We start from the raw sequence: 22,820 nt of genomic DNA, 5'->3' as shown, positions 1-22,820 counted from the left end.
GCCTGAATCTGATGCTGATCATGACAACTTTCAGTACAATTAATTTGGCAATGACATCTTAAAAAGAACTCAAATATGTTTTATCAGATCTTAACAAAAGTAGTCGGCCAACCCAACAAGTGGAGTTTCTGGCATATAATAAATAATATATAGATCCTTTCTAGCTTGATAAGCAGGAAAGTATTGATTAAAACCTTGTCTGTAGCTTATTTCCTGATCTTCTGAGTCAAAGCACGTTTGATCTGTCTCAGTTTGGAATCAGCAATAATTTTGTGTGGGTGCAACATGTCCTGCTCCCTTTGATCCCCAGAGATTTATTTTTGCAATGCAGCAGCTATTTTTATTTTGCTTTGTGAGGGAAATGAAAATGGTTTGATGAGTATCACCATGTTCCAGATCTGCCTAAATGTCACATAAGCAGACCTGTGGAAGAGACCAGAAGCTGTAGGTGTTGACCTGAAGACAAACTGTATATGATGTATGGGATATAGTTCAGAGACTAGAATTAATTTAAGATATGTAGGATAATACAGAAATAAATGATTTCTCATTAAATAAAGCATAAAACCTTATTTTAAATGCTCTGCTGCAGCTCCTGAACTTGAAAAGAAATAATATTTCCTGATGGTGTCCAGATTGGGTAGTTTTGGAATCTGTTTAGGATAGTGAGGGGCTATATTTAAAATGTGACATCAGTGAAGATCTGTTGTTAAAGTTAATATTTTACTGAAATGAAATAAAAAATTCAAATAAAGAAAGCCCCCCCTAAACCCTGAGTCATTTAAAATAGATTCATTTCAGTGCAGGTATTTTTTAAATGGATGAAGGCAATGTGCTCCATCCACTCTGTATTCTCAATATGTTTCTTTGCCAGGAGTTTCCTACCAGCTCTTAGGATTAAACCATTGCTTCTAAAAGTGGCTGTTGAACACTTTGGTGTTGGATTTGGTGTTGTATTTGTGGGAACACTTTGGTGTATTTGTATTTGTGCAGGAAGGAATGATGACTCTGACTCCATGTTCCTAGAAGGCTAATTTATTACTTTATGATACTAGAATATATTAAAGAATCCTAAACTAAATTATACTAAAGAATAGAGAAAGGATACAGACAGAAGGTTAAAAGATAATAATGAAAATTTGTGACTGCTTCCAGTCCCGACACAGCCTGACAGTGATTGGTCATTAAGTCAAAAACAATGCACATGAAACCAATAAAACATTCACCTGTTGGTAAACAATGTCCAAACACATTCCAAAGCAGCAAAACACAGGAGAAGCAATCAGATAATTATTGTTTTCATTTTTCTCTGAGGCTTCTCATCTTCCCAGGAGAAAAATCCTGGGTAAAGGGATTTTTCAGAAAATATGATGGCGACACTTTGGGATCTGGGCCACTGATTGTGGGACCCAAGCATAGCAAGGAAGTCACCTTTTCATGGCTTCCCAGCTTTCCATGTAACTGAGACCACTTTAGGAATAAGAGCAGTGGTTCATCCCCCACCCTGCACATTCTGGAGGAAACTGGGCAGTGCTGGTGTCAGGGAAACTTCCCAGTCTGACCATTCAGGAGACTCGTGGCAGTCACACTCCCAGCATTCCTCAGCACTGGAGTGGTGCAGGCTTAATGATATCCTAGTTTATTCTGGAAAAAAAACAAACCAGGGACACTCAGGGGTGAAGTCCTGCACATCCCTGCAGCCTCTAATAAAAGGTAATGGAAAGTATTGTGACATAAACCCATATATGATGCTGTAGGAGAAACAACTGTGTTCTTTTTGGCTTTAAACAGAGATGGAGTTTGTTTTTAATTGCACATTGGAGCAATTAATTGGGCTGGTTTATGCCAGGACAAAGCATTAGGGCAGTGAGAGGCATTCCTGGATCTTGGCCTTAGGTCTTTCCCCAGAGACTGGTTTTTCTGTGGCACTGATTGTCTTCCAGCTTAATGAAAAAAGTGTAGTTGGAGCCTTGAATTTTCTATTAATTGCTGAGATATTCTCTCACATTCGAGTAAATTTAAAAAAAATTAGATAGCAGTCTCCCCCACCTAAACAAGCAATGTTGCTTTTAATAAAAACAGCCAAAAAACCCACCCCAAACCTTTTTCTTCAGTAAAGAAAAGAAAAAGCAGTTAGTGGGAACTGGAGCTCTTTGTGTTTGAAATGCAGGCTGCTTTCCAGCCCTTGCTGGAGAACTCCAGCATTTCAAGAGCTCACTCTTTAAAATTGCTGTTTTGGTCTGAGCTGCACCAAGATCCTCTTGGTCCTGTTGCTCGCCTATTTACATCACATGCTTGTTTTCAGTTGTTTTTGGGCAAGGAATTCCTTGCTAATTATGGCCATATTTTGTAGTTACCTTGTGATATCCCTTTTTATTGCCACCACTTTATGGTTAGCAGCATACAGAGGCTGTGAGCATCCTCAGCCATAGATCCATGGAATTGTTCAGGTGGGAAAAGCCCTCTGAGCTCATCCAGCCCGACCATCCCCCAGCAGTGCTAAGGCCACCACTAACCCATGTCCCCAAGTTCCACATCCACACATCTATTAAATGCCTCCAGGAATGGGGACTCCACCCCTGCCATGGGCAGCTGTTCCAATGCCTGACAGCCCTTTCCATGAATAATTTTTTCCTAACATCCAACCCAAATCTCCCCTGGCGTGGACTGTGTTAATCCCTTCTCCTATTCCAGCTGGACAGGGAGAGGAAGTGAGACCATGTGCTTAACAGCAAAACATTGGCAGAATGGCTCGTGGTCACACTAAACGCTGCTATCTCCAAAAATCTAGGGAAAAAGAGGTGGGAGTGAGCTGATAGAAGATAAATGATGCTACATGAGCTTTATTCCTTCACATGGGGTCAGTGACATGAGGCCACTCAGATGATGTTCCTCGAAGGGAGCGTTGGTGAGAAGGATTTCAAGGCAATGTGTGACGAGCCGCTGATTCGTTACAGTGCAGGGTTTAATTGAAATAATTACATGGGAATCTTCTGGTTCCTTTTTTATTCTTCTGCAGTGGCTAAAATGAACCAGAATGTAGTAGTCATGGCTGGTGCCATAAGTTTTTGGGTGATTAATATGTACCAAAGCTCTACTCGTGGTGATAATTGAAACCAAGGAAGAATCTCAAGCAGCAAGAACAAAGATAACCTTTAAATAGAAATTCCTGCTTTCTGGGTCTCTATGTAGGTGCCTGTCCAAAAGCCCAGGGATCTTCCTTTGATCTCAGCTTTCATCCCATCAAGCAGAATCTCTTTGATCCTGGCCATGGTGGGGATGACCCTTTCTCAGCGCTGTTATTCCTCTCTGGGAGAGCTGCTGGAGGAGTGCTGAACCTGCCTGCCATGATTTGTAGCTCCTGCTGGTGGTACCTGGAAAACTTCAAGTTTTCAGGAGCCCTCAGATTTACCAGGGGGGTTTTTAACCTCCCTTTTTGTAGCCCTTGTGCTGGTGCCAGGCACTGCCTGTCGTGGCCTGTGCTTTCACATCTCTTGCTGTCACTCCTGTGCAAAATCCACCTTTCTCTTTCCTTCTCCCCCAGGAAACCTTTCAATTTATTATGTTTGTATTTAATATATGTATTTATTTTCTTTTGCCACCAGTCATGGGATTTGTGGTGTGATCTTGTGTATCATCCGCTCAAATGCATGAAAGAAACCAAGCCAAAGTCAGGGGCACATCCACAGCTCTGGGATTACACCCAATTCCCTGTGCTGTTAGGACTGTTGACATACATGGCATAAATTAAAATAGCAGACAAAAGCTTTGGCAAGGGAGAAATACGAACATTGGATGTGGGAGCTTGAGAAGCAAAAGCCATTTTAGTGCAGAGCAGGAGTCATTTCCAATCACCTTTTTTCTTTTCTGTTTCAGGCCGTGACTGTGCGGAATTCCATGGCCAAGTCGTTGTACAGTGCCCTGTTTGACTGGATCGTGTTCAGGATCAACCACGCGCTCCTCAACTCCAAGGACATGGAGGAAAGCACCAAGGTAACACCTCAGCAGCTCTTGTGCCTCCTCTCTTGGGTTTTAAAATAGATAACTGAGTGATAAAACATTACCCGGGCGTGTTGCTTAACATGGGGTTAATTTTTCCTCGGATCATAGCTGAGTACATCATTATTCTAAGTGGTGCTTGCTGAGCTGAGAAGGGTGAAGCACCTTAAGTGCTGTCAGCTCAAAGCAACCAGGGAAGAGCTTTTGTTGTAGCCACAAAAGCCAGTTCCCCCACCCACTCCAGGAGCAATGGCAAATATTTTCCTCCTTAGGTGTAAAATTAAAGGGCCATGTATAATTCAGAGGGAAAAAAGGGAATTCTTGCTACTGCATTTTGGTGAAGTTGCTCCGTGATGAAATGATGAACAAGGTGGGTGTCTGTCGGTACTGAGGTAGTACAGTAGAAAAATGAATTTAAAGAAAAGAGTCATTATGGAAAGAGTGAAGCTGGTGGGATGCTGTGCCATCTTCCCAAAGAACTGATGGAAGGAGTGACATGAAGTTTCCTGCAATAGCAGGGCCTGCATGCTGTGACCCAGCGCATCCTCCCTAACCCTCTCATGTACTCATCCACACTCCTCATGGCTGGGGAATACTGACCCCAAAATCCGTGTCCATGCACACAGGCACTGCCAGCTCTCCAGCTACCCTTGCCTTGGGAATCTGGGACATGGTGCAGCAGCTTGTGGGGCTTTTTGGGGGGTTGTGCATACAAACTAAAGTCACAGCTGCCGAAAGGAGGATTTTTGCTGAGCTCTGACATTTGGGTTGTGCCATAGGACTGAAGTTGCAGAGTGTCTCAGTGTAGTCACTCCTTTATTTAATTCCAAAAAAGGGTTGTGGAGCATAATTGTGGACTGGAAATAAAAACATGCCATGAAATCTGGTTATGTGTTTTTCTGACAAAGAAGGGTTGTTACAGTGATAACATCCAGCGAGCCTTCTGACTGCACATGCTGCCTCTCCCTCTGTTTAATATTTTACCAGAAATGTTGTGTTGTTCTTTCCTGATTTTTTTCCAAGTAATCAAAAGTTTTGTCTGGGCTGTCAGGAAAAAACAAACCACACTGTTTACATATTTGGTGAAGCAGAAAAGTGGATTTGTTTTGACAAGGAAATGCATCTCAAATGCTAATTATTTTTTATTTATGACCCAATGATTCTTTAAAATTATTATCTGTTCTGTAATATTTAAATACAAATCAGTCTAGGACACTCTTGTGTGCTTAGTCAGCATGGCTGTGAAAGTGAGGCACCACAGTAGCTGTTTATGGGCAATTAAACTTTTGATCCCAACCTCAAATCTCAGCAGGTAAGAGCCAGAACAGCCCAAATTCCTGCTTTTCTCCAACATTGCTGCTGCACATTAACCCTCTGCTTTCTCCAGCCAAGACTCCCATGGAGTGTGACCATCTTCCCCCTTGCCCACCTCTGTGTGTCATCTCATGAATTCACAGTTCACAGGTTTCTGGCCCTTTTTTGGCCCCAAATTGTAATGGTAATATCCAGATCAGGCAGCGGGCACCAGGAGCTGGGAGCGGTGTTGCCCCTGTGCCAGAGCAGATCCACCCACGCTGGCAAATGCCCAGGACCTGGAGCTGCAGAATGTGCTCATACCCAGATCCAGAGAGGCAATCCTGGGCTGTACTTGGGCCAGAGTCCCTGAAGCAGAAAAGCAGCACGCAAAATACCAGGAAATATCTGCTGCTCCAGGCACAAGTGTAGTTCAGTTTATCTTCAGAGTCCTCTATGAATTGGATTGATTCCCACAAATCCCCCAGAAATCATGAAAATGCACAAATCCTCCCCATTTTAGGGATGGAGATGGTGAAGAAGAGATTTATGTGCATTTCAGAGCAGCTTTGTTAAACATTGACGGCCAATTTTCCCTTGAGTGGTTCTACCACGTCACCTCCTCAGCCCTATTTTTAGCCCCCAACTTGGGTTGTTTCAGCACAGAGGAAGGAGAAATGTCTCCCTGGACTGGGCAGGGCTGGGAATAGCTGCTCCTTTACTCTTGAGGAATAACATTGCTGCCAACAAGTGTCTGAGGGCATCCTGGGCTCTGCAGCTGCCATTGAGGCACCAACCAAGAATCACCACCGTGGAGAAACTGAGCCAACAACTGCTCTGGTTTTTCCTCCCACTTCCCAATCCTCCTGAATTCCTTTCCAGCTCATTCTTGGAGAAACCCCAGATGAGGATGCAGGTTCTCCTTAGCTTCCCATGTGTTGTTTTGAGGTTGGGCAGGGTGACTGGGAGGTGGACTGGGAGCAGTGGCATCTCCAAACCCTGGGAGTACCTCCTTGCTGCAAGGCAAGACCTTGGCACATGGATGGCATTCCTTGCTGCCAGCCAAAAAAGTCTCTTAAACACATCAAATCTCTGATTTATGAGAGCAAAATACAGCCTTGCTCCTCAGAAACTCCTGAGTGTGCAATGGGTGAATAATATGTGACTCACCCTGCAGTAAAGTCCCAGATTAATCCCAGCCCATGCTTGACACTGATACTCCTCTGACTTTTAAGATGCATTTTCAAAGAATCCTGCAGGTTTGGAAGGTTCAGAAAGTGTCAGATGATGGATTTGGGGCGCAGAGCTTTCTTTTATAATAATCACATTATGCAGAGGTAAAACAAGACTCAAAACCATCTCAATTTAGAGTGTGTGTGGGAGAAGATGAGGAGAAAAATTAATACAGAAGTTTCTCTCTTCATCAGTGTAGATTTGATTGTAGTGGGACAATGGGAACCGAGATCATTTTCAGATCCCAATATGTGTTTATTTGATATCAGCAGTAAGGAGAAGATCAAAAGATGAAGCTGGGCAAAGAAAAATAAACACTCGGCCGTTGTTCTTCCATATTGTCCAGCAAATATTTGGAAGATGTAAATCAGACCTTTGATATCCAAATTTAGTTAAATGTGCAGTGAAATATTTTGGGAAAACACAGTGGGATTTGGCTTATCTTGCTTGGTGACAGGATTTCTAGCATATTATTTCTGACCCGAGTTGTGGATGTGTTATTTGATACCTCCTGGTTTATGGTAATGACAGAGCTGCCATGGGTCGGATTTGCTCTGACTCCCTTTTCCTTCATCTTCTCAATTCCTTTCAGTTCCTTTTATGGTCTCATGATTGCCTACAAACTGTCTGAAATTTGACCTTTATTAATGAGGTCGGAGACTTTTCCTTCTCTTGAGAACGAGATTACTAAACCTCCTAGAGCCTCTTATTGAATTCCCCTTCCATAAATCAGGTTAGGAATTGCTAGAAGTCCATCTCACCTCTTAAAACGATGATAGAGTGGAGATCATGGTGGATCAAAAGGCATTTCTGAGGGTGTTTTTAATCTTTCCCCATTTGGTTCTTGTGAAGTGTCTTAATTTCTTCCCAAATCACTCTGCTGCCATGCTTGGATGATGTTCTGTATACGTGAGGATGATGGTGAACTCACGGCTGTGAAGAAAATTAAAATTAATGGCCATGAAGACAAATTCATGGTTGAACACATGAAGAACTCATGGCCATGAAGAAAATTCATTTAAATTTAACCAACCAGTTAATTCTTGGCTTTTTGAGCTGAAGCAGAGGAAGAATTGCTGAACATGCAATGTGTTTATTGTGCATCAGTTCATTAATTTTAGGTCCCAACTTCCAAGTTTGTAGCAAATCAATGTGTTTCACTTTATATAATAGGTCATCTTGTATATTGGAGTGATGTAGGTTGGAGTGGTCCTGTTGGGTGAAGTGGTGATAGATTTTGGGGTTTTGGGAAGGGATTTTTTGCAGTATTGGCTTTGGAATATTATAAATGAAAAGAAATTACTAAAATGACAAGATGTAAAAAATGTAAAAATAGCAATAAACAAGATTTTTCCCCTGAACTTGAAGCAAATCTATTTGTGATTGCCAAAATGTACCTCCATGGTGGAATTACATCACCAGTGTGTATTTGGGGCAACATAAATCAGCTCCAATGATCCCTATTTATTGGCACTTTGGGAACTGGAGAGCACGGAGCTTCAAGGTCATCATTTGCCAAAAGCCCTTAAAACTCATGCTCTGTGTTTAAATGTCATGGCTGAGACATTTTAAGAAAAGCATGAGGTCATTTTTCATCATCTCAAGCAGCAAGTGCTCACTGACCCAGGGTTCACCCAAATTTTAAAAATCCTCACAGACATGCACTTTTAATCACAGGAATTTTGATATGCTAATTAATGCAGTCACACTTTTGAATTTTATATGTTAGTTTTGATAAGCATTAACACACAAACTAGACTTGGCAAGTCAAGCTCTACGTTATCTTTGTGTGATTTCCTCATGGCACCCATTCAAATGACAGATTTGAAGCTGAAGACTTAAAAGATTTGTAAATTTTAAACTGCCTTGATTATTTTTTTAAAATATTGGGCTGCAAAATTCATCCTAAACCGACCCAGATTACACACTTTTTACAAGCAGTTTAGCAAAATTAATTCCTGTATATGTAAATGGAAATGGTGTTTTTTCACCTTGTTACAAGAATTGACTTTGTACTAGTACATTTGTGCTGCTTTATCAGGGACAGAGAGCAGAAAAACAGCCATAAATTCTAAATTTCTCAGGTTTTAAAGTTTTCCCAAGTGGTATCCATTGGCCCCGTTCTTTTGGGAGCAGAGGACAAATGACTGTTTCACTGCAGAGCTCTGCCTGGATTTCTCTGGCATGAAACTCTGCAAAAAACCACAGAGTTTATAATCTGTATTCTGGAGGAGTTTGGTAGTTACAAACACAGGGATGTGAGAAAAATGCTGCTTGACTCTGTGTAACAACCACGGAAGAATTAACCATCCTCCTCCTGGATGTGTGGTTTGATACCTGCAGTGGTTTTGTGAAATGCAGATTATTTTTATAATAATATTTTTATCATGTTAATTCTGGGTGTGTTTAATTTTAGGTGTCAGCAAAAAAATTATAAACCACAGCTTTAAAATATAATATTTCTTTTATAACTGACAGGGCTATTTTTTGCTGTATATGACTCTTCTGTTTTGCTTTATAAGTGTATTTCCACGCCCACATTGAAATATATTTGGTAGCAGTTTCAATGCAGTAAATGAACCAGACTTGGAAAAAAGGGAGAGGGGTTTTGTGCTCAGTTGTTTCATATTAAATTAAGTTTGTGAGAGCTTTAAGACTTTGTTCAGATTGAAGTCTTCACTCATGGCAGGGGCTTAACTATTTCCACAGGGCATCAACACGATGCTTTTGAAAGTGGTGTCAGTAAATTCATTAGTAGTCTGGAAGTGTGATCATTTTATCTTTCAACTCTTGTTTGTATATGGTGGAATAGAGACTTTTATGTAGGGGAATTTTTTGGAACTCCTGTATATTGTGGGGATGAGCTTGAACAGCAGTGAGGTGGTTGGGGTCAGGATTTGCAAGGGAGATGAGAAAAGTCACTTTGTCTGATTTCCATCATTAATTTTTCCATGGATAATATAGATAAGATATGATCCAATAATCATACAGAGAGTTTAAGAAGAATTCCCTCTGAGATGTATTTAAAAAATAATGAGGCAGATTTCTGCCTGATGAGCAGAAGCGTTGCCACATCCATCGGGACAAGCAGGAGAAGATACTGGACCTCGGGAAGCAGAGGGTGAGAGTGAATCCCTCTGCCAGGCTGTCCTTGGTCCAGTGGTTCCCAATTTCCATCTTCTGGTCAAAGAGCTGTTTCTCATGGGTGTTTTGCCAGGTGATGCAAACTTCTGGGAAAGTGGCCAAGGGCCTTCGTCCTTGTCATGGCATCAGGGAGGTAGAGACTGTCTGGCCCTGGAATAGGGAGAAAAGCCTGGACAAAAGATGAAGTAGTCAATGAGCTCTTGGAAAATGGTTTAAAGACTTATCTTTGTGTTTAAATGCTTTTTTGTTGTGTTTTTGCTTGTCCCGGTGGCCAGAGTCCAGGTCAGACAAAGCTCCAACTCACGGCCCAGCGGCCGCTCTGCCCACGGCAGCTGTGCCTGCTCCAGCCGTAGGTGGTTCCCTCGTCAGGAGTTGGGCACAGAGGGAATATTTTCCTCCCACATTATGTGACGTGTTGAGAATGGACAAAAGGCAGTATGGAGAGGCCTGTGGACAGTCTGGGTTGTATTCCTGGCAGTGGAATTAGTGTTAGAAAATCCAAAGTGTAGGTAACACCACAGAACTAAAAACAGGGCATGTGGCAGCTCTCAGGTCCTTTGAGGTGGAAGGGAGGGGATATTTCTCCTCCCTGCTTAAGGCTTGGCTCATTTGACCGGTGCTAATGTTTTTACCTCTCTTATTAATTATTTAATTAATTGTAATGGGTGAAAGGAGTATTTGTATGAGGTGGCTTTGGTTGGTGCATGGTGCTCTAACAAGCTGCTGGTGGAGCTCTCCCCAAATGTGCCCTTCAGGCTCTTCACTTCTTTTCTGATGACAGCAGCCTTTCTGGGTGGGCACAGTATGAGTTTTATTTATGACACTAATTGTGAATTAGGTGTTTAACACAACAGTCATGTACAGGCATGGAAGCTGCAGCAGAAACTGTATCTTGAGCTTGTTTTTCACGCCAGCTCCCTCTGTGGATGAGGTTTATTTGCTGACACATCCTCATGTCCTTCTTCCTCGGGGTTTCCCAAATCCATCTACGAGCAGAAGGCTCAAGTTTTATGAAAACCAGTACCTACACAAAGGAGGAAGTTCCACATTTCTACTCCCATCAAGGGTAGGAAGCACAGCCTGAGCCAGGAGGTGATGGGTTGCACTCACCTGGGCCAACATACGCCTGGCCAGAGGTCAGCTGCCTCTCCTTGCCTGGCTGGTGTGGGGAGAGGAAGGGGCCAGGAGGATGCAAAGCAAGCTGGGAATTCACTGCAGCACTGAGCTCTCTTTACCAATATAGGAAACCTTGGTGCACCCACATCTTGATGAGCATCTCAAGAGGTAATTGTAGATTAGAGACTAAACAGGCATTGGCTCTTCAATTTGGGGAAAAGCCTGGAGTGAGATATGGCTGAGGTTCACAAAATCATCAAAGTGATGGGGAAAAAAAGGCTCTTTAGAACTGTAACTGGCTAAGTCCTGCAATTTATATTATGGGTTATGAATTTAATAAAAGAAAAACTTCCCTATTGTGAACTCATGGAAGTTGATTAGAGAGAATGTAGGACTCATAGTGCCAGTGGGTTCCAAAAAAAATGGGATGGGTCCCTCTTTAAACCTCTCTTGCCCATGAACTAAAGGAGCACAGAGGTGTCCCTCCATATCCCTCATCCCAAACTGGCAGGAACTGGTGGAAAAAGGTGCCAGAACACAGAAAAGCCGTGTGGATACAGCCAGGTGTCACATGGGCAGGGCTGGGCCAGCAGTTAGGGCCAAGTGTTAGTCAGGGCTTTGGGCTCCCTTTTTCAGCAGCATTATTATTTTTGTATTAATTCCTCCCTTTCAGGGAGGCAGGAGTGACTTGATGCCCCCAAACCATCAGTCCATTGTCTGATCGATCTGACAAACAAGGTGGATGCTTTGTTTGTGATACTATTTCAGTTTTCACCAGGAGAACTAAAGATTATTTCCATGGGAAGCTCTGATGCATTGGAGTTTCTTTTTGAGGTTTGCAGCTGGAGTGGGTTTGCTTGGACAATGCTTTCACCTTGGAGGTGTGTTTCCATGGATTGTCTTCACCATGCAAGCTTTTGTTTCCCAAGCCTATCCCCATTTTTCCCTTCTGAAGATCAAATCTTAAATCTAAAATCTTAAATCTCTTAAATCCAATAGAATAACTTGGAAGAGGCTTCAGGTTTCTTCAAAGATGACCATTTGTTTGTAAACAAAAAAAAATCACCTTTTGAAGGGCTTTTCTCTTAGAACAAGCCCTTTTGCCCAGATATCTAAAGTTACACGTTGTCTCTTTGATTTGGAGGAGTCTTCCAAATGGCACAATATCAACAATTCCAGTAAAATTCCTACTATTAAGTATATTTAATTCTGTCTGTGTGCTTTTGATTATGTACTGTGTACAAATAATCCACTTAATGTGATTTTATTCTAATCCTCACTCTTACTTTTCTTGCAGACTTTATCCATTGGAGTGCTTGATATTTTTGGGTTTGAAGACTATGAAAACAATAGTTTTGAACAATTCTGCATTAACTTTGCCAACGAGCGCTTGCAGCACTACTTTAACCAGCACATCTTTAAACTGGAACAGGTAAGTCCAGAAATATTTACTCTCTAATGCCAGTGAATATTGACATGACTTTGTGGCCCTGATAAAGTTCTGAAATTGTCCCTTTAATTCTGTTTTGTTAAGGAGTGTACACTGAATTATTCCAATTTAACTTCTAATTGACCGTATGACAAAGTTCCACCTGTAAAATAAAATCCAGCCAGGCATTTGCTGGTTTAAAATAAACATTTTGGCTTCCAAAAACATCATGAAGACCTTAACTACTGCTCTGTTGTCTCCTTGATATGTGCTCAATAAATGAGCAATTCCTTCCTTGCCTTTGCCTGGACATGTTGCTGTGCCATTTGGTATCACATAAAAGTTATTTTTTTGTATCTAGTGAAAAAGCCACCCCAATCTTCCAGTGGTTTTTTTGCCTTCCAGTGTTGATTTGTGGGAAGGGAGGGGAAATGTCACTCTCATGTGTTCTCAGAGGTCAGGCTTGAGAGCATTATGATCTCCAATAGCCCTGGCAGGTTAGGAAAGGCTGAACTTTAAGCTTTGCTTTACTTATGTTAGAACAGGGTGTTGCTTTCCAGCCTCAAATTAATGCACTTAAGAGAGACACCAAAAACACAGGCTGCAATCCAGCAGGTGACACACACAAGATGGTTTAGAGCGATGGGAGGAGGCTTCTCCATTTGTTAGCCAACAACAAGCAGAACAAGAAAACTGAAAGTTTCTTTCAACATCCATGTGTTGTTTCATGGATAGACAACTATTATTGGGCTGTACAACACAGGAAATGTGTTAGAGACTTTCAAAATGCCTTTTATTTTTTACATGACAGTCTGCATGTCCTCTCTCTAGGTGAAATCCTTCTTGGGGGAGGCCAAGGGGAACCCTCCTTATCATCATTACAGAATTAACCTAACCCTTCCCAAAAACCCTGATAGTTTTGTTTTGGGCTTCTCCAGTGTTCTCAGAGTTTGGAAAATGCAGAAGAAAAAGTTGCCTTGAGGATGTTCAAAAAACAAGTGATATAACCCTGAATAGATCACTTAGGGAGTGTTTGTTCATGACTTTGATGGTTTCTGTTTATCTCTTTGGTTTTGATTAATAAGGTAGAGCAGAGCTGCTCAAAGCCATTTAATTTCAGTTTTTTAAGTGGCCTTTGTATGTAGGTGCACCCTACTCAATAGATGCTCTAATAGTGGGATAACCTGTCTATTTCTAGAGACAGGTTTCTTTTCCCATTGTCCACCATAAAAATGCAACTTTTGATACTACCACAAAGCCAAACCAGCTGGATTTTTTATAAATGTTGCCATACCCTCCCTAGAAGAGATTCAGGGAGGGAGGATCCTTCCTAAAAGCTGGAGACAGATGATTCCTCCATGAGGTGGGGTTTCAGCAGCCTCCTCCAAGATGCCATCAGCCATGAGGGAATTCCTGTTATTGGGCTGGGATTTCTTAGTAGGTCAGTGCTCCCCCTCAAGCCTGGGGGATACACAGAGGTCCTGAGTGCAGTAATCCCTAATTCTTCTTGGAGCAGCTTCAGAGCTCATTGGCTTTCTCCTGGAAATGTGTCAGGCATGTGAAGTCAGTGTTTGCTGTATGGATGTGAGGAGCAGTTGTGGAGCCATCAAACTGCAAAGGGCCCATTCCAGCTCTTAATGCCTGAGCACGTCATCCTCCTGGATCCTGCCTGGAGCACTGTGAGCTCTGCTGCTAGAAAATTCAGACATCTTGGCATAGATTGAGTCTTTAAATACAAGTCATCTGTGCAGCTGCACGAGCACTGATCCTTGGGCGAATGAATTAGATGGTTCAACCATTTACTTTCCCTGGAATTCCAGCTGCATGTGGAGGAGTGGATTAGATGGAAAGAAAACTCAAGGACTCATATTCAGATCTTGGGTCTTCAGAATGTTCTTCGTTCCTCACTAGCCCAGAAGTTTTTTAATGATAGTCATGAGTCTACAAATGAAGACCAGGGAGTTAATATTGTGTTTCTAGGGAGCAAAATAGTTCTGTTACTTCAAAATGTGAATTTATCTGAGGTATTTGTAACTTTATAAGGGTTTCTCTCATGTCTTGGTGATAGGGACCTGAAATGGATAGATCCTTCTCTGAATCCTCAGGTCTCCAAAGCTTGCAGGAGGCCAAAGAGAGATTGCTGAGATACCCAGACACCTCTGCCAAAGAAATAAGTGGCAAAATTAAATAGTCACTGAGGATTTTTCTTGAAATCGTAATAGAATTTGTCTGCCAGAGCTGCATTTAGCCATGATGGAATTGTTGCCATGACATGTTGTTGATGTTACGGAAACCAAAATATCCACCACTGTCCTCTGGGAGAACCATGGGATTATCTTAAATTTTATTCTCTTTTTTTTTCCATGGTGAAATCTAATACAATGTGTCTGGTGAATCTTTTTTTAAACCTTCTGTCTGAAGATGGCACTATTTCCAGTGGTTTGCAAACAACCACTGAGGCATCCTTGATCTGCAGCCTGGTATCTCCCAAAAATACAGCAGCTCTTCAGTTTGGGGTTTTTTAGGGCATTGTGCTAAATAATTGCTGCAGATGAAGTTTGGAAGTATAGTTTGGAGGTCACCAGTACCATACCACTATGATCTGAGTTTCCTCCAAGTTTACCGGTCATTGGCAGTTTAAGGGCCAGGAGTACAAGTTTTTATTTCTTTATGTATCCCATTCTCCAAACTTTGTCATCTTTGTCCTCACTGATCTTCCCCCATCCCTACCGAGGCTTATCTGGTTCTCTCCACCTCACCCACCTTTCCCTGTTTCAGCTGATGTTTTGCAAAGGTTGAGGACTCATCCTGTAGCTTTCCATCCCACAGGTCTTCCTATTGAAGTTCTTTTCTACCTCTTTTTCCAGCTTTTGCTTACCTACCAAACTCCAGTTTCAAGGGCATGTTTTTATTGTTTAAAAAAATCCATAAATAACCAAGGTAGAGGCTGAAAAAATGACAGAATTTGGAGTACATTCAATTGGCAGGAGCTCAGGTGTTCAGTGGAGCCTATTTTCTGGTGGAGTCCCTGATGAACTTGGTGTCCCAGCCAGTAAATCTCAGCCTGCTCAGACTGAAAAACTGAATTTCATCAGGATAATTCATCCTATGGAATATTTCCTCAGCATCCTATGGAATGTTTCCTCAGCCAAATATTTACAAAACTCTGTAAATATTCAGGGAGGTGTGTAGGGTTTACTGGTCCTGTGCAATAGGTGGAGGAATCCAATAGTCTGGACTAAATCATAGTGGTGTTTGGTTGGAGGTGTGATTTGATGGTCTTGGAGGTCTGGTCACTACCTCAAACCACCTCTGAATTAATCTCATGATTTTGAGGAGCAGCAACCCCCAGGAACATGACACTCTAAAATGAGTTTAGATATCTTACCTAAATATTACATTTAGAATTTAATGTGGGAGTTAATTAATTTTAAAAGTATCAATCTAAAATATTTAAATTTAAAATAAATTATGAAAAAAGGTCTCTCTCCTACTGCTTGGAACACTCTTCCTTTCCTTCCAGCTAGGGATTTTTCTATGTCTCATCACTGGTTAGGCGTTAACGCCTCTTTATTGCCTCTGAAGACAAAAGCCAACCATCAGAAGTCAGGCATTGAGTCCTGGGAGGCTCAATTCAAATTTCTGTTTTCCTTGGAGATGGAAGAGTGGCTGCCCTCTGAGAAATGTTGGCCAGCTGTGGGCCACATGACCCGTGGAGAAAGAACAAGCTGCACAAGTTATTGATTTATTATTTGGCAGGATGCCATCGAATGTAACTCATGTTTGGGAGAAGGGGAAGATGCTTAGAGCACATAAATTATTCTAATAAAAATCAGGATGCTGAGAACTGTTTAAATGGTATCTGCAGGGCAGGAAGATTTCAAAGCACATCAGTGAAATGAAGGACAACTCTGACCAAGCTGTGCCAGGGTGGGTTTGGCTTGGACATCAGGAGGAATTTCTTCATGGAAAGGGTGGTCAGGCACTGGAACTGCCCAGGAGGTGGTGGAACCGCCATCCCTGGAGGTGTACAAGGCACACCTGGATATGTCACTCAGTGCTCTGGGCTGGTGATCAGGCGCAAGTTGAACTCAGTGGTCTGAGTTTTCCAAGCTCAGTGATTCTGGGATCCCTTGTCAGTCCCCCACAGCTTTGTCTTCTGTCCTTCCAGCATCCTTGAGTCCATGGATGCTGCATGGCTGGGACTGGAGGGCTTCATTTGCCGCCCACTTGTATCTGGGTTTCTCCAGATGGTGAGCAGTAAATATATAAACATAATATATAATGTGTGACCTGTAATAGGATATATCCTAATATCTTATATTATTTACATATCCTCTGATACCATAAAGTAGATTGAGTTGGAAGGGACCTAAAAGATCATCCAGCTACAGCTCTCCTCATATGGAATTTCTTAACTTTTAATTTATCCCTGATGCAGAGAAGTGCTGCATCTGGCAAGCCCATCCCTCATCCCATGCTCCTTGCTGTAACTCTCCAAGTCACAGGTGCTTGCTCCCAGTGCCCTTATCCCTCTCCCAAGTCACCATGATCCCTTGAGCTTTTTTCCTCTCCTCTGAGCTCTTTTTCCAGGCAGATGATGTTTTCTGCTGATTGTGGTTCCTACTCAGATGTATTGGCTAAATAAATGCACAGACTGTGCCAGGGATAAAAAATTTTTATTTAATAATGGTACAAGAAGGGTTTGGAGTGCCAGGACAAGGGGGAATGGCTTCCCACTGCCAGAGGGCAGGGTCAGATGGAATATTGGGAAGAAACTCTTCCCTGTGAGGGTGGTGAGGCCCTGGCACAGATTGCCCAGAGCAGCTGTGGCTGCCCCATCCCTGGAGGTGTTCAAGGCCAGGTCAGACAGGGCTTGGAGCAACGTGGGACAGTGGAAGGTGTCCACAAGATCTTGAAAACAGAAGATCTTTAAGGTCTCTTCCAGCCCAACCATTCTGTGTTTCTGATGGTGGATTTTCATAGGACAGAGTTGTGCAATGTGACTCTCCTCTTAAGCAAGATGATGAGCGGGAAATCTTTAAAAGCCTCTGAAATACTTCAACCAACCTAAAAATGGTCTTATTGTGGCAGGACTGGAATCAGGAGTGTGTTAATTGACACAAGTGTGGAGTGGGACTGGAAGAGGGAGGAGATGTTCAGCCTCAAAATCAGTCTGGTGCTCACTGTGACCACTGTGGAGGTTCCTTCTCTGATTTCCTAACTCCCATCCATCTTTCAAGGTGCTGACAGATGCAGATACAGATATTTCTTTTCCTCTTTTATTTTGATCACAAGAAATTAAAGGAATTGGTCCCCCAGCAGATCACACAGCCATGTTAAGCTCGTGCTTCTCCTGGCTGTGTAAGGGCAGCTTGGGAAGGAGATGTTTCTGCAGAGGGAGCCCATGGGATCATGGCAATGTGTGTGCTGCCGGCTGAACCTTGCAAACCCAATTCTTCCTATTTTGAGAGCAAAATATAATTTATGATTGAAACTCTGTTGCCACTGAAGTTCGGGGAGCTGATTTGAGTTTAGAGACGGATGGTTTGGAGCTGGCTCATGATTTTCAGGGCTGAACCTGCTGGTTTAAAACCCTTTCATGGTAGAGAGTCCAAATTCCAATAAATTCAAATATGCTTATGTACAGCAGGGGCGAGATTATCAGTGGGTGAAACATCAGAATAAAACCAAATTCACGTGGCATTTGATGAGGAGCTGATTAAATAGTCACCTGGAAGGAGAGAGAACTTTGGCTTCAAGGGGAGGCTCCTCAGCTCCCCTGCACTGCCTCATGTTGTCCCAGACAAAGGGGGCCTTAAAAACCTGTTTATAGCTCATGTATCCATAGAGAATGTGCTTCAGTATTTATAGTTGTTGTGTCTGTGAGCACATGGTTAAAAAACATATGTGTTATATATTTATATTTATGTCTATGTCTATAAATTCCTTTTCTACTGAAATTGAGAACAAACATAAAAATCCTCATTCCTAAATGAAACCATCAGCCTCAGCATCTTTTCCTGGAGGGATGTCGGGAACTCGAGGCATCCACCCCGTCTGCAGCACAAGCAGACTGAGGAGCAGACATTGTTCTCAATCATTTAGAACCTTTCCACATCCCATGGATTTATCATATCAAACTCATTTTAATCATCAGTTTGTGCTGGGATGATTCTGCTGGGCCTGGCCCACACTGCCCATTTGCTGAACAAGTAATTAATCCTCCATGGGATGGGTTCATGCCTGGATGGAAGAATCCTTAGGGGAGAGATTCTCCCAAACCTTGTTGCCATTTCCAGCTGTGGACAAATTTTTCCAAGCTCCCCAGGATGGATTTTAGGATGAAAATGTGTCCTTACATAGCCAGAAAAGAGCCTTTTTAAAGTTTAGCTCCTTTAATTTTTCGTTTAACAACAACCCTTTTTAACATACGATACAAAAATATTTGGGGATTATTTTAAACAGGGGAGTTGAGCTAGGAGTGGAGAGAGATGTGGAAGGGCCGTCAATTCCTCGTTTCTCACTTTGCAAAGAAGATGAAGCTGAAGCAGATGGTGTTCAAGGCAAGAAGAGAAGAATTTCACACCCTTCTGTTTAGTCGGGAATTTTGATGCCAAATATATACATTTAGACATCCAAAAGTAGCTGCCTGTTGATCGTATGGCTCTGGATTTACACGAGTTTTTATGACAGGAGCTCTATGGGAAATGTTCCCACATGGAGTTACGCTGGGATAAGGGATTTTTCAGTTGATTTCTCACTTTAATCTGGGAATTTTCATTGTGTAAACAAGGTTTTCCTATGCCTCAGTAGGGAAAGGCTGGAGCAGATAAACTCTTGGATCTGGTCTAGCTCTGCCTGGTGGGAGGAGGTGAATGAGTTTCTGCTGCTCTTGGGGGTTGTGAATCTTATTTTTGGGGCTGTTTCTCAGTTCTCACTGTGACTAATGGCAATATCCCTGTGGGATAAGACATCTGCCTCCAGGGCACTGAAACACTGAGGGATTTTCAGGGCTTTTGGCTTGCAGGATGTGTGGATGGATGCCCAAAGCCCTCCAGACCTCTTTAAATCATGGGAAAATTTGTATCTTTGATATCCCATGATAGGGCAACAAATTTCACATATCATGGTAAAACCTTTATCTTTAGGAGGAACTTTTCACTACCTTTTGATTTGAACTTCCTAAACCCTGAGTTTTGTGCTTTTAGACAGATGGGGAATTTATTATGGTTTTAATTTATTTTTATCACATCTCCTGTTTCATTTAATCTGCATTTCCTCTCCTCTGAAGCTTTTCAAGCCCCTTGTCCCTCTCTCCCCATCTCTGAACTTTGCCACATGATTTTGGGGAGCAGCAGCACCCAGGGACCATGTTACTCCAAAGAGAGTTTAGATACTTTATTCAGATATCATATTTATCACCATGTCTACATAAGTGTACCATGTCTACATAAGTGTGAGTTTTAAAATCATGTGTAACTTTTTCTCCCCTAACTGCTTTTTAGCATTTGGGTTTATTTACTGAGCCTGTGGCTGGATACAGAGTAATTGATGATCATATGTAAAGACATTTCCCAGCATCTTCCAAGATTTTGTTGGGCTTGTGGGTGTTTTATCCCACTCAGGATAAAGAAATCTTTAATTCCACCCTGGATTAGAGTGTTTTGGTTTGGTTTAGCACCGAAATAAAGTCCTGATAACAGAACTGGTCCAATGCTTCTGTAGAGATAACAGGACTTGGTTCTCAACAACTCCAACTATAAAATTACAGGATATTTCTGTTCCTGGCAGGAGGGTTGCCATCAGGGCTTGCAGCCCAGTTGGGAAGGTTTTCCTTATGCTCAGCATGTGTGTTTTAATTTTAAATTCATTATTCTGTGCCCTGGGCAGCGTTCATGCTCTGGGTCAGTGTAGGCAGGCAGAGGTTCCCTTTAACAGAGCTTTAACAGTGCCCCCTTTCCTAGAGTTTCAGTAATTTTCCCACTTTAAAATGTTGTATATTCTGCTCCATTCTGGTTGTTTGGTACCCCAGATTTTACATGCTGCTTTGCCTCAGCTAACACTGCATGGGAGTAGAGATTTGCTCTTATATTCCATGTGCATTTCAAAGTCTCCATGCCCATTTTATATCTTTTTTTAATATATTTGAACATCATAAACTGTGTTTTACTCAGATCCCTTCAGTGAGCCCATGCTGACATAGTGCCAATGTCTCTCTCCATGCTTAGGGCAGCAAAGCTGTTTCTGAATTCCCACTTGGGAAGCAGGAATCCCCTCATGGAGTCCATAGAGGTCACCTGGAGAACAATCTGTAGCATCTCACCCAATAATTAAATGAAAATAAGGAGCTACTGGACTCTAAAAGAAAACCCCAATGTCTTTTTTCAGTTCTTTGCTCCATTTCTTTTGCCAAGTCTGGGAGCTCAGTGCTCTTCTCTCCAGTGAACTTGCATTGCTCCACTTTCCAGCAGACCAGGTTTCAGGTGTCCAGGGATGGGAGGAGTAAATCTCACATTTTTATTGCAATTAAGGATGCCAAAAAAGGGGCTCTGTGGACTTCACTGCACTAGAAACTTTTGCATAGTGGTAATGTCAACAATTTGCTTCCTAATGTAAAAATGATCTTCCAGGAATAGGGCATTTGAATGTACCCCTAAACATAACTTAGTTTTAAATCAAGCTATAAATTTAAGCTGATTTTTAATTAACCTCCAGCTTGAGGTCTTTCTCTTTGAATGAAAGTGTTCCCTGTTGTTTTTGTCTTGTTAAATGAAAGCATCATGTTGTTTGAATGGAATTCCCAAATATTCCAGTGCTCCAGGACCCTGCATCCATCAAAGGATGGCTTTGTTGTCATGCTCAGAGATGAAGGAATATTTTGGAGGTAGCTTTTCAGGATATCTCCTGAATTCTGCAGGAAGACGGTCATTAGAAGACAGATATAGAAATCACATGGAATATTAACAACTGCAATTTAATTAAGTTTAATAGACAGCAGTGATTTTATTCTATAGCTTCTGTCTTCCCATGAACAATCTGCAGGGTGTTCTGCAGAGCAGCAAATACCCCAGAAATTACAGCCATAATCCTAAAGCCATGGTTGTATCTCTTGAGCTCAGATCCTGAAGGCAACCAAACAAGGAACTGGAAAAATGCTAGGAAAAAAAGGAATAAGGGGAACTTATTTCCATTTAAGCTTTGAAATAGTTGCTCTGGAATAGTTCCTGCTGCCTGTCTTGAAATGAGAGTAAATCTCTGAATTATTGTGGAAAAGGTTGTTTGTTGAGGACTTTAATCCCTCTTCTCATTTGGCCAGAGCAGGAACAGGTTGTGTTGGGGATGGGAGGGAAGGAAGAGCCCCAGAGCCTGGGAGTGAGAGTTTCTGACCCAGCCCAGAGGAAAAGAAAGGAGCAGAGGAGGGAGAATTAGCCAAAATCCTGCAGCTGAAGGAAACTATGCCAGGAGGGAGCTGATGACCATCAGATCTGTGGAACAGCTGAAAACAAGCCCAGAGAAATAGAGACCTTGAGCTCTGGTATTTTTTGGTCATTTACTAGACTATTAAAAAAAAAAAAAAACTCCATATCTGGCATTGCTGATTAGTGCTTTTGCACTGATCTCAGCAGCAGTATAAATTTTTAGTGTGGCCAGAGGAGTTTCACAGCACATTTGCTGTGCAGCTGCTGAATGTCCCATGTGGAATTATGGATATCTAGAGGCCTTCTAGAGCAGAGCAATGGTTTCTCAGCTTAGATGTGTGCAGACATAAAACTCTACATGATTTATGGGTTTTTGGGGGGCAAAAAATGTAAAGACCCCAACAAGTACTTCAACAAAGAGTCGGGATAATAAATATATAAGTCTGGTAACACCCTCCTGTCACCACTGAAATAATGCTGCTCTTGGCTCATCACACCAAGGTTTTATTGCTCTCTGCATGCTCCTGACCAGGCTTGAGCTGGCAAAGCTGGGCCTAATGGACCCTGCACTGCATTGAGGGCTGCTGGAAGCAGGCAGCTGATGGATGGTGCTGACTCCCAGTGACTCTCAGGGAAATCCCTCAGGAGCAGCTCCTGCCTGCTCTGAAATACACAGCCTGTGATTGCTGGGTAGAAGCTTTTTCCTGCCTTGCAAAATGCCACGACTTTTAATCAAATCTGTGATTTTTGGATTGCCTGTAATTCAGCAGGGCTTTGAGAATGTTGTTGTGAGGTTCTGCTGTGTCCTGCTTGCTCGGCAAGAATTGAAGGTAAAAGATTAAAAAGTAAAAGGAGAAAACAAAATTCACGATGCAGAGTCATTCCTTATTTTCAGGAGCTTTTTCCCCCAGTGGGATGTTGTATATTTTGAATCCCAAAGGCTTTAGGGATATTAAAAACTCCTTCTAAGGCAGCACACATCTGTATTTGTCTGTACTGTTGTTGTAAGATTATACAATGTCTCCAGTAGTGAATTCAAGACCTTCTAGGGCTAGTTTTAGCAAAAATTTCCTTGTGAAATGTCTCAAAGCTCTTCAGACTCTTTATTTCTAAGAATATCTGTGGAGTTCATGTTAATTTTGGATGAGGATGTACATACTTTTTTCTAAGTTGTTTACTCATAT

At 42.1% G+C, this 22,820-nt stretch overlaps 1 protein-coding gene across 13 annotated transcripts in view; it reads left to right on the top strand.

The window, feature by feature from the left end:
- MYO9A (myosin IXA) overlaps window positions 1-22,820 on the top strand; it is a 173,781-nt gene that overhangs the window by 100,195 nt on the left and 50,766 nt on the right. For all 13 annotated transcript variants that reach the window (XM_030954924.1, XM_030954925.1, XM_030954927.1 and 10 more), the window contains 2 exons: window positions 3,877-3,993; window positions 12,083-12,217. In XM_030954924.1, the coding sequence (XP_030810784.1) occupies window positions 3,877-3,993; window positions 12,083-12,217 (252 nt within the window). The remainder of the gene's footprint in view (window positions 1-3,876; window positions 3,994-12,082; window positions 12,218-22,820) is intronic.

Source organism: Camarhynchus parvulus, chromosome 10 (genome assembly GCF_901933205.1).
Source record: "Camarhynchus parvulus chromosome 10, STF_HiC, whole genome shotgun sequence".
NCBI lineage: Eukaryota > Metazoa > Chordata > Aves > Passeriformes > Thraupidae > Camarhynchus > Camarhynchus parvulus.
The sequence above is the reverse complement of the archived record's forward strand: the minus strand, read 5'-3'. Positions and strand labels throughout refer to the sequence as shown.